At 42.8% G+C, this 12552-nt stretch overlaps 1 protein-coding gene across 1 annotated transcript in view; it reads left to right on the top strand.

The window, feature by feature from the left end:
- LOC143803642 (uncharacterized) overlaps positions 1-12552 on the top strand; it is a 239484-nt gene that overhangs the window by 195920 nt on the left and 31012 nt on the right. Inside the window, 4 exon segments of the mRNA XM_077281424.1 lie at positions 3007-3852; positions 3981-4070; positions 6118-6175; positions 6448-6541. Coding sequence (XP_077137539.1) covers positions 3007-3852; positions 3981-4070; positions 6118-6175; positions 6448-6541 — 1088 coding nt within the window.

Genomic DNA, 12552 nt, shown 5'->3' with positions numbered 1-12552 from the left:
AGGCGCCGGACCAAGAAGAGCGACACCCATCGGACCGGACTGCCCCGCAGGTGAGTTTAATAAAAGTTATTTTTCTTCTCTTACAGGTCGCGTTAGGGAAGATATACAGCATTATAGAATTCTGTATATCACCCCTGAAAGGTGATGACCGTATCTCTTATCGTCCAAACCTGGTGACAGGTTCCCTTTAAGTGCATTTGGAGGTCTGGATCCTGGGCCACCAACACTCAATAACTTTCGGCTGGGGGTTGGTTCATTGCTGTAAATATTTTGTAAATGGAGCTGGATCTCGGACTAATCTGTTACATTTGGCGTAAACGCTCAATTGAAGTTGGAGTTCGGAGACCTCTGCATTTCTGACAGAGTGAGCAAAGTGAAGAATCTCCATTGGGAATTTCATATTTTTGCCTAAGTCGTTGAGCTGATATAATTTTGCTATTTGACGTAAAGTGTCTGAAAGATACCATCCTTTTCTGTGGCCTCCCTGCTAACACCCTTGCACCTCTCCAGTCCATCCTTAACTCTGCTGCCCGACTAATTCATCTCTACTCGCTACTCCTCCGCTTCCCCCCTCTGCAAATCTCTTCACTGGCTCCCCATTCCCTCAGCGTATCCAGTTCAAATTACTAACACTGACCTACAAAGCCATCCATAACCTGTCTCCTCCATATATCACTGAACTAATCCCCCGATATCTTCCCTCACATAATTTCCAGTCCTCCCAAGACCTCCTACTCTCCACCACACTTATTCGTTCCTCACACAATCGCCTCCAAGATTTCTCCCGAATATCCCCCATCCTCTGGAATTCTTTGCCCCAACAAATCCGACTATCAACCACATTCGGATCCTTCAGACAGAACCTGAAAACCCTCCTCTTCAGGAAAGCCTACAGCCTGCACTGACCCCGCTACCTCCTTATCATTACTGGAGCTACCGCCTCACCAACACCGGAGCTCCTGCAACCCTCAACCTACTGTCTCCTTCCCCATATTCCTGTAGAATGTAAGCCCGCAAGGGCAGGGTCCTCGCCCCTCTGTATCAGTCTGTCATTGTTAGTTTACTGTAAATGATATCTGTAATTTGTATGTAACCCCTTCTCATGTACAGCACCATGGAGTCAATGGTGCTTTATAAATAAATAATAATAATAATACCAAACCTTTTGCTTATCCACCAACTAAAGTGAGAGGGTGGGAGACTCAAGGGGAACTTAGCGTTGGTGAATAGTCTAGTATGTGGTGAAGGGTTGATGAGAAGATGGAAACGTTGTTTTACGCGAGTGATATGAATTGGGGCCGATTGTTTTTAAATTAGGTTGCTGAAAGTTGTCAGACCAATAAAGAGAATTTTTTCTAAGGGTTTAAAGGAGACCTTTATCATTCACAGAATGGAAGAGTGTCTGCAGAGCTGAATACAATGTCTCTTTTATTGCGAGTCTCTCTTCTCCGTTGTGGAGATAATAGCTTCTAAAGTTTACCTTACAACTAATGATAAGCACAACTGAGCGTTACCAGAGATTTTTCTAAACAGAGAGGAGAAATGAAAAAAATTAAAAATCCCTACACCTCGATCAAACGGAAGCCTCTCCATTCTCTACGATAACACAGGAGGAGGAGACATCGCTGTTCCACCAGCAGCAGGACTGTTGCCTCCTGTGATTGGCTGCAGTGGTCAGGTGATATGAGCATCAGATTTAGACATCTATATAGGAAAGGATTCTTTACAGTTAGAGTATTCAAATAATTCAATCCCCTACCACAATACTACATGTTCAAACTACCAGACTGCCTATTTTATGGGATAACTTGAATTGTTTTTGTGAATGTGTCAGTTTGAGGATTCTATTAATCACCTAGGCAGGTTAACGATGCAGTTAGTTTTATCTTGTCTGTCCACAGTCTTACAGCAACTCTGGGTAGATGGCCACAATGAAATGCCCCCAATCCACAAGATCCCAACCCAGTGCCAGTAGTTCCACTGTCCCCGCACCAGGAGATACCCACTGTCTCCCAACTTTGGGTGGCCCACAGCTTTCGTATCTCCAGACTTCAGTCACAGCCTATGCTCCTCCAGACAACAGATACCACGACCGTAACACGTATATCCAGCTCCAGCCAGGAACAAACCCCCATTCCCTCGTCAGTAACCTAAATACACCAAGCCATCGATAGTCACTCCCCCCCCCAGAATTGAGCACTGCCCTCAGAAAACACCCCCCCAAAGCGAACTGTGGCTGAACACTTTCCAGGAAAGACTTATGAACCTTAAATTGACGAACAAGCAAATCTATAGTAAAACAACAATAACATCAACGTAACCGGTGGAAAAGTCCGCATCTCTTAGAGCCGTAGACTCCACTCTACGTCTGTTGGTCCAATAGTCTTTAGTCTGTGGCCAGCTTCTCACACTTTTCAACATTTGCCTGCTGATATTTGGATGTATTATATTTTGTAGTCCAGATAGAAACATCTGCCAGTATCTCTACATGATTATCCTCTAGACCATAATGGCCATTTGGATGTTTATACCATCCTCCAGGGGCGCACAAATCGCACACTAACTCCACCCACAAAGTACATTCCTGACCCTGGCACTGGTGTCAGGACGTAATCTTCATGGCACGTGACTCGGCGTTCAGTAGTGAACACTGCGTGCTCATAGAGCAAGAAGAAATTAAAGGGACAGTGGTCGTCAAAATACATCTGCCGGCCCAAGCACTGCGGCCCCTGGGAATCTGCCCGGGAGCCGGATAAATGGTCATCGAGGGCAGTAAACAGCTAGCGGGCCTGAGGTTCCCCACTCATGGTCTAGACTCTCTGTGGACAACTCATAAACATTGTTTCCATGTTTTTTCTCCACTTTTATACATGGATGTTTGATATACTAACTGATATAACACTTGTTTTTTTTTGCTTCTATGCTATTGTCTAAATAATGCTTTTTGGTTAATGAAAAAGAAATTATTTTACAAAATATGAAAGCTTTGTTTTCGTTTTTTTCCAGGTGAAGTTGAGATGAGATCCTTCAAAGGACATCACCCTTTGTTTCCCTATTATGAAGTAGAAGATAACAATATCAGACAAGATAATTTTGTGTTTCCTACTGAACCCATGGTCCTTCATAGCACAGATCTATCAGATGTTGTTGGTCACAAGTCATTTTCTTTTCATGAGACAATTCACAAAAATGATGGTCCATTTTCATGTTCAGAATGTGGGAAATATTTTAATCGGAAATCAAATCTTATGGAACATATGAGAGTTCACACAGGGACCAAGCCGGTTTTCTGTTTTGAATGTGGGAAATGTTTTAGTCGGAAATCGCGTTTAAGAACTCGCACAAGGAAGAAGACATTTTCATGTTCAGAGTGTGGCAAATGTTTTAGAGACAAATCGGCTATTGTTGACCATCAAAGAACTCACACCGGGGAGAGGCCATTTTCATGCTCAGAATGTGGGAAATGCTTTGTCCAGAAATCAAATCTTGTTAAACATCAGAGAACTCACACAGGGGAGAAGCCATATTTATGCTCAGAATGTGGAAAATGTTTCAGCCACAGATCGGGCCTGGTGTATCATTTGACTACTCACACAGGGGAGAAGCCGTTTTCATGTTCACAGTGTGGGAAATGTTTTGTTTACAAATCGGATCTTGTTACACATCAGAGAACTCACACGGGGGAGAAGCCATTCTCATGTTCACAATGTGGGAAATGTTTTAGCGAAAAATCATCTCTTGTTAAACACCACATAACTCACACAGGGGAGAAGCCATTTTCTTGTTCAGAATGTGGGAAATGTTTTAGCTATAAATCAGCTTTTGTTAAACATCAAAAAATTCATAACATTAACTAGGACAAGCCATTTTACTGTTCAAATTAGAGGATATGTTTCAGGTGTGATGTACACCTCCTTGATGTAAATAAACGAGAAGAATCCTCAACTTAACCTTATGAGTGCTGGTCTTTTGTATTTGAGTTTGGCGAGATTGTCAGTCGGAGTACCGGATGACTTATACTAGTAGCCAATGCACAATTACACAGAATCAGATGGTAGCCAACAGATATGGTAGGAGCGTTCTCAGGATAGAGGCTGAGGTCAGGAACTAGAACAAAATAAACAGCAATTCATAAATCAAATCATACAGGTTAGGAAACTTGAGCCTCTATTATCAGGCAATGTTTGATGGGGTTAATTCCCTTCAAATAGGGTGAATGGAGTCCATGTAATTTTTAGGGATTAATAACTCTACGAAGTTGTTGCCTCTGAGCTAGCAGTCTAGGCGGTTGCAGTAGAGGATGGAGGCAATATCTAGTTGTGAACAGCTGCATACAGTTTTGCATAACAAATTGTGGGGTTCATTTTCTAACTATAATTTCTTATGAAACAACAAATTTAGGAGTAATCCATTTTATTGGAAAACAAAAACATATATTTTTTTATTTTCAATTCTCAAAGTTGTAAAGTTTTGTGACGCACCTGTGGGTTTAAATTGAGCACCACATTGTTAGATGAATTCCTGGAGATGTCTAACCTCCAAAATGGGGTCACTTTGGGGGTTTCTCCTATTTACGCACCTCAGGAACTTTGCAGATGCCACATAGCAATCAGAATCTATTCCAGTGAAATCTGCCTTCCATAAATCAAACAGGGCTCCCTCCTTTCCAAGCCTGGCCACGTGACTAAACATTCGTTTTGGGGGGTGTTTGGGAGAAATTGCAAAACAAATTGAGTAATCCACTTTCTTCTTACGCCTTGCGAAACTGACAGATTTATGGATACTACAACATTTTACTAGACTAGGTATTTTTTTTTCACTTTCCAATGTTATAAAGTTTTGTGCAACACCTGTGAGATGCAAATGTTCAACACACCAAAAAATAGGGTCACTTGTCGGGGGCTTCTGCGGTTTTGGACCTACAATATAAAGGCCCCTCAAAGTTGCCTCTAAAGTGAAAGAGCCCAAGGAAAATTAGAATTATAAATTTCCTTGAAAAAATAAAAATTGCTGCTATATTTTAATCCTTCTAACATTCTAACAAACATTCTAATACAGTATTACCACATAAGATTTGCAAAATGGAGCTTGGTTATTGACAAAACAATAAGAAGTTAAAAAAAAAAAACATTTTTTAGGGTTGTGTCGCTATTTTCCCATAACATTTTCCTTTGGGGTCTATGGAGCTGTATGATGTCTTATTTTTTTGCGGCGCAAGACAATGTTTTGATTAATATTACTTTAGCTTAGGCTGGGTTCACATTAGCGTTTCTGTGCGCAGCGTATGATCCACATACGTCATGCATACATATCTTTAACATGGTGAACGCAGGGGCATGCTTTTGCATGCGTTCACATGTGGATGCGTACGCATGCGTCGTTTCACGGTGTGCGGCGGTGTCCAGAGAACGCAACTTGTTGCATTTTTTTGAGGCGTCAAATATTACACATTCGTCCGCATGTGGACGAGTGCAGATGAAAAAACGCATTACTGTCTACGGGAACGCAAGGCGATGCGTAGGCATGCATTCGATACGCAGTGCGTACTTCACACTAATGTCCAGGAAATTATGTCAACACCTACAAAATCACTGATGTATAAAATGGGGTCAGGAGACAGGTAGTCCATTACTCTCAAGACTCTGGATGGAAGCACAAGACTCTGGATGTAAGTATAGAAGCTTTGAAAATGTCTGTCGTCCTGTTGCTGCCGTCCTAGTGCTGCTGTCGTCCTGGTGCTGCCGTCTTCCTGTTGCTGCTGTCTTTCTGGTGCTACCATCCTGGTGCTGCTGGATGTAAGTATAGAAGCTTTGAAAATGTCTGTTTCTCTTTGCAGTCTGTACTGTGTACTATTTTTTTCAGGTCCCTTGTAGACTGTTTGCTGCTTCGGTCCTGTGTACTCTGTACTCATTTTTTCTTTACCTTATAAACTCTTTTCTGCTGCCGTCCTGGTGCTGCTGCCGTCCTGGTGCTGCTGCCGTTCTGGTGCTGCCTGACTACTGTGCTGTTGGACTACTGCCTGTAATGTAAGCATTGGTGTCCATTGTTCTTATTTTTGTGCTACATTGTGTTTGGCTCTTAACAAGTTAAATTTTTCTTATCTGTTCTTTTCTCTAGTGTTTCACTTGACTGCGGCCTGCTCTCCCAACGTGTCCTCCGACATGTCCTTCCGAAAGTAGACATGACACAGATTATGTAATCACATTTGATTTACTGATTGGTATGTATTGACTGGCAATACTAGACATGTGTTAAATCATGTATTTTCTTTACAGGTACCTGACAGTGCAGAAGAGCAGGAGCAGTCAAGTGCAAATGATTCTTCCCAGGGTCGTCGGACTCAAGTTGCTGAGGAGGAAAGACGGGGTGTAAGTAGCCTTTATCATAGTTGTAGTTGAATTTGTTTTCTTTTTCACTTACATTTTTTTTTTTGTATTTCATCTATAGGTTCCACAACGTGAGGAAGGACAAACGGATATCGATAACGAGGTCCTTATTCAAGCTGTGCAAGAGCGAACAGCGTTGTGGGACGCCCGTGATCGTAATCATTCCAACTCAGCCTTGATCCGATGACTCTGGGAAGAAGCAGCCAGATCGCTGTTGGATGATTGGGACCATGCAAGGCCACAAGTCAGAAAGGATTTTCGTAAGTATTGCAATGTGGTCTTTTACACGTAGGTTTTGCTGTAAAAAAATGTTTACAATAATTTTTTTTCTTCCCCTTCACAGTGAAGAGAGTAAAAGTTTGTTGGCGTTCGATGAAGGATCGCTTCAATAAGGACATGAGAGAGAAGATTCGGGTTCGAAGTGGTGTTGCTCAAAGGCTAAGGAAATAAAAATACAACTGTAACCTTTCTTTTCTGAGGCCTGCGCTTGCTCAGCGAATGTGAGTATCTTTTGTGTTGTTTTACTATTATTTAAACTTTTAATTTTTTTACTAATGTTTTTCATTTATTTTCCACACGAAACCTAGCGTAGCACCACAGAACCTGGATCGTCCTCTGTTGGAGCGGCACCTCATCGACCAGCCAAAGAACAGGCCCAGTCCCAATCATCCACCAGCGATGGAGCAACCAGGCAGGCTTCACAGGCTGGGAAACAGGAAGCCGGTCCTTCTGATTTTCCCCTCTCCCAGCCCTCTGCCACTACTTTACTTGGGTCTGCTCGCCAGCGGCAGAGGGCCTGGGAGAGGTCAGTTATGACACTTAAGCTCGGTCTTCCAGGCTGGGATGAAGGCGGTTGTAGAAAGACTGGATAGTGGGTTCACTCATGTGAACACACTTTTCCAGGACGTCCACAGATGCCTTGACCACCTGGAAGCCGACCTTAATAGACCGGCGTGACATTATTTCTCCTCTATAGAACGTGGCGTGATGGAAAACCTTAGTCCTGATCTCCAGCTATTTGTGATGAAGGCCTGTCAGGATGCTTACACCGAGTCCATGCAGCAGTCCCAAGATCAGCAGCAGGCACAAAGTTCTTTCCCTACAGGGCAACAAGCTCCAGGACAGCATCAGTGGCACTATCCACCACCACGGCTGGACATTAGGACTGTTCCAACAGTACCCAGCTACACCATGCAGCCGAGTGCAGCAGCCCAGACTTCCACTCCCAACATGCAGCAACAGGAAGCAAAAGGCCGAGGAGGCAGCAAAACTAAGTCCAGGAAACGTAAAGCTGCCAAAAAACATTACCCACCCCTTTCACCCTCACCTCTGAATGTGTTTATTTTTTCAAGTCTCAACACCTTCCCTTGGTTCTCTCCCATCCAATGTGTCAATCCCTTCCAACTTGTTTTCGACTTCTAATATGTCCTCTTCCCCCAATGTGTCCTCTGCCACTGTTTCCAACCCAATCCTCCAATTGTCTGCCAGTTCCACTTCCCCTTCTTCCCCATCCACTCCAAGCCTACCATGACAGCCCGACACCCCCCAGGTCCACATGTCACCCCCTCCCGCAGAACCCGAAAGTAATCACCTTTTCATTTTTATTTTATTTAAAATTGTTTTGATTTTTGTTATTAAAAATTGTTTTGATTCGCAATAACTGTCTCACTGTGTTTTCTTTAGCTCTTTATTTAAACATGTGCATATTGTTGAGTGAAGTATTAACGGGTGTTACAGTTAAGGTGTTCATTATTAAAGTTACATTCAAGGTGTCAATATTACAGTCAGAAAAAAGTACAATTACATAACATTACATGTACATTTGACTTATTTACAGCTTAAACCATTTCATCTTGCCATGACACACGTCCAATATTTGTGACAAAGTAGGCAGCAAATGTATCCCTCATTTGGGCAACTTCCACTGTAGTCCTCAGAGGGTGAGGGCAATATGGTATTAACAGGTTCATCAAGTTCGAAGTGGGGTTGCTCTTTTGCCAGGATGTAATTATGCAGAACAACACACTCTTTCACAACCTCATCAATTGTCTCTATTTTAAGATTGATTGGTGTTCCCAAAATGCACCATTTAGCTGTCAGCAAACCAAAGGCACACTCCACAGTTCTTCGTGCCCTTGTCAGTCTGTAGTTGAAAATCCTTTTGGTGTGATTCAAGTTCCAACTTGAGTATGGTTTTATGAGGTTGGCACACATTTGAAACGCCTTATCCCCAACAACAACAAATGGCATTGGCGGTCCTTCAGTGTTCGGAAGAGGTTGTGGCAGTGGAAAATTAAAATTATTAGCATACAAACTTGTCCCATGTCAGTGTTTTTCAAAGTCTGTGAGTCATTTCCTCATCCAAATGAGTCAACGTCAACAGCGACAAATCGACATTCAGCATCCGCAATCGCCATGAGAACAATGGAAAAGTATTTTTTATAATTGAAGTACTTGGATCTACTTCCACCAGGTTTTAGAATCCAAATGTGTTTGCCTTCCAAAGCCCCCACACAGTTTGGAAAATTACAAATTTCCTTGAATTTTTCTTCATTTTTCAGCTAGAGTTCAGTTGTGGTTTGGGGGAAGAATTCTGCACGCAGAACGTCACACAATGCACGGCAGGTGTCTCCAACAATCCCAGAAAGGGTGGACAATCAAATCCGAAATTGAAAATGTAAAGATCTTAAGGTCTCTCCGGTAGCCAGGAATCTGTGTAAAAGAAAATTGGGGGGAAAAAATCAGTACATGGCTTTTATAACAAGAATATTAATGACAGGTGTTTCTTTTTCAAAATTACGTACCTTAGGGTTACCAACAGACTTTCCTCAGCAGGAATTACTCTACGTAGTTGCGGGTCCTGCCTAGTGAGGGATCCTCTCACACGATGCAGCAATTCATCGAAGCTCTGTTCAGACATCCTCGTGTATTCAAATAACTTTTGCAGGTTTTGACGAAGCTCGGTGTACAATGAGTGGTAGGCTCCACGGCTCTCTTGGACTTCAACAATGGGGTGTTGCCAATAGCGATGACGACGTCTTCTCCGTCTTTCTCTTCTCCTTTCTTCCTCACAAGCCACAGCAAAAGCTAAAGCCAATTTCAATGATAAATCCAGATTCAGATTGAAGCTCTCTATGCTAAGATCCATCTTGCAGCAGGATACAACATCAAAAGATGAGGATTTCATCTGTGCAGGGTCTATATATAGAAATCCCATAAGCCACGCCCATTGGGAAATGCCGTACGCATGCGCATAAACAACGCAAACGCATGCACACACAGTGTTTTTTCACCGTCATGCATAAGATCATGCGGATAAAAAACACTGCGTAAACATGCATGTGCATGTGTTTACACATGCAGATGATACACCGCACAGAAACGCTAATGTGAACTTAGCCTTAGATATGATGTTTTGATCACTTACAGCATCTTTGCAGTTTTGCAGAGACAAAACAAATTAAACTTTGGTGTTATTGAATTTTTTGGCGGGTTACGGTGTTTACTGTTCAGGTTAATTATTTACAGATTTTGATAGATTGTACTTTTTTTTTTTTTTTTTGTAAATCAAGTTTATTAGGTAAATGCACATATAATGATACATTACAAGTTGAGATAATAGCAAATGAAATCAGCAAGAAATAACATGCCACATTCTCAATAATATAACCATGAAGAGAAAAGCAAAGAAAACACAATAAACTCATCCGTACAATTCCATCTATTATCTTCCTCATCATTTAACATATTGGTGCTAATCTGATAACTGTTCAAAGAGAATCAGGGATCACAAGTAGGTTCCCGAGCGTCACTCAGGAACGTTCCGTCTACTGACCTTGTTATGGCACGTTACCATTACTGGCAGAATGCATGGTCATAAGAGTCCAATTTACCTAAACTATTAACTAGTTTGAATGTGTCATTAAAATAGGGTAACCAATTAGCATCCTATTTATGAGTATATTGTAACATTAACCATTTTAATGAATAAAAAAAGAAAGATTAAAAGAGAAGGGGGACAGAAAAAGACTAGATAAGAGGGGGAAGGAGGGCACAGCTTCCGTCAACCTGTTTAACTCAGCTTGTAGTTAATGCTAATGTAAGTCTGCTCACCACCCAGGAGTCGCATGCCCAGAGGCGTCAACATAATTTTCATAAATTAGTTAAACCAAGTAGTTAGCTCTGTGGTTTCTCTAAACATTATCCAAGGGGTCCATATGTTCAGCACTTTGTCCAGAGTTCCCGTGTCCTGAACGATCAGCTGCTCCATTCTAAAAATGTGGTTAAGTTCCGCCACAAGTTCAGGTCTAGAGGGGATATTTGATTGCTTCCAGTAACGGGGTATCAGATTGCGTGCAGCTGTCAATAAGTGTCTGAGAAGGCCTCTCTTAAACCTGGCTATGGGTAGATCACAAATAGAAAGTAAAGCCACCTCCATTGTGGGTCTGACCTTATGAAGAGATAATTTATTATTGAGGTCAAAGGCGTCTTCCCAAAATCCTCTAATGCATGGACAGGACCACCAGATATGTGGATATGTTCCCATCTCCTTCCAACATCTCCAGCAAGTATCTGGAGTATTGGGGAACATTACATGTATACTATCTGGACATCTGTACCAACGAGACAGAATTCTGTAGCTCCTCTCCTGATAATTTGCACATAATGAGGACCTGAACGTGTGGGTAAGGCTCTTATTCCTGTCTTCAGGTGTTAATGGTTTGTTCAGATCATTTTCCCATTTGGAAAAGAAAACTGGAGGGTCACCTGTAGACAGCCGATGCTCCTGGAACATTTTATATAAGAATGAAACCGTGTGTGATGGAGGGTCCCCCCCCAAACAAGCTGACTCACAGGGAGTAAGCGGTCGAAATAAATCTACCTTTCTAGAGATCTTATAAATGAAGCTCTTGATTTGCTCATAAAAGAACCACACCCCAGGGGGAATCTCCTCCCCTTCGTATAGGGACTGCAAAGATTTCATGGAGGATTGGGTGATGTAATCAAAGACTATTGGGTGATCATCCCTATGTTTGTGAAGAAACAGCTTTATCTAGACCCGCGGAGAAGTCTGGGTTGTCACAAATCGGGGTCAGGGGGCCTGGAGTAGATGAGATGTTGAGCTTTAACTTATTGCGTTTCACAAAAAGGATCAAGTTTCTTGTCAGGAAGGGAATACCTCCACCCCATATCCCGGCATCCCCACCCTGCCAGATGTTTGTTTTGGGGTTAGTCATTGAGATCCCCGACTCCAGCTCCACCCACTTTTTTTATGTTTGTGATGGTAGAGATCTAAAAGGCAGGTTCCAAGAGAGGCATGACTATAAAGCTGAAAGTCAGGGAGACCCAAACCCCCATCCTGTTTAAATCTGTTTAACAGTTGGTACGACAGGCGAGGGCGCCTACCAGACCAAATATACCTTGTAATTGCCATCTTGAGTCTGGAGAAAAAAGAGGCAGGCTTCTTTTGGCGCCTCCTCCTGGGCCAGTGGTCCCACTGTCACTCCGTCCTCTATTTGCGGCTAATGGGCCTCCTCCGGTCCCCGAACAGAGAGCAGCAACGGCGGCCTGCCTCTGGAACGTTTCCGCGCCAGCCGGCGCCGGGACTCACCAGATAAGAGACCCTCTCGGGGCCGCCAATGCAGCTCTGCGGTCCCCTTCTCTACTTCACTTCCAGCGCCGACACCGTGGTCCGTCCTTTGCCACGGGCTTGTCTTGCTCCAGGGCTCCACAGAGAGGAGCTGTAATGGCGTCTCCCTCCTGGGATGCTACAGCCGCCAATCCCAGATTAGACTTTTTTGAATGCGGCGATATCAAATATTTGTATTTTTTAATTATCTATTATTTAATGGGCAAAAATGGGGGTCAGTAACACAAAGTTCACCAGTTACAGGAGCAGTGAGGGTCATGCTGCTCATAAGATACAATCTATAAGGAAATAGGGGAAGACAAGAGATAACAGGTACTTGTCATGAACGGTCCAGCCATCATTATCATAAATAGGGATTTTCATAAAAAGCTGCATGAGCCGTCATCAGTCAGTATCTGTGTAATTACAGTTACCAAGTGCCATTGGGTACATGTGTAAGGAGATGGACATACTGCCCACGTTCCCCCTTGAAGACACAAGTGTTATGGTGTATAATGTGAATTGAGATATGCGTTA

Source organism: Ranitomeya variabilis, chromosome 2 (genome assembly GCF_051348905.1).
Source record: "Ranitomeya variabilis isolate aRanVar5 chromosome 2, aRanVar5.hap1, whole genome shotgun sequence".
NCBI lineage: Eukaryota > Metazoa > Chordata > Amphibia > Anura > Dendrobatidae > Ranitomeya > Ranitomeya variabilis.
Note: the sequence above shows the minus strand (reverse complement) of the source record. Positions and strands in the feature narration are given on the sequence as shown.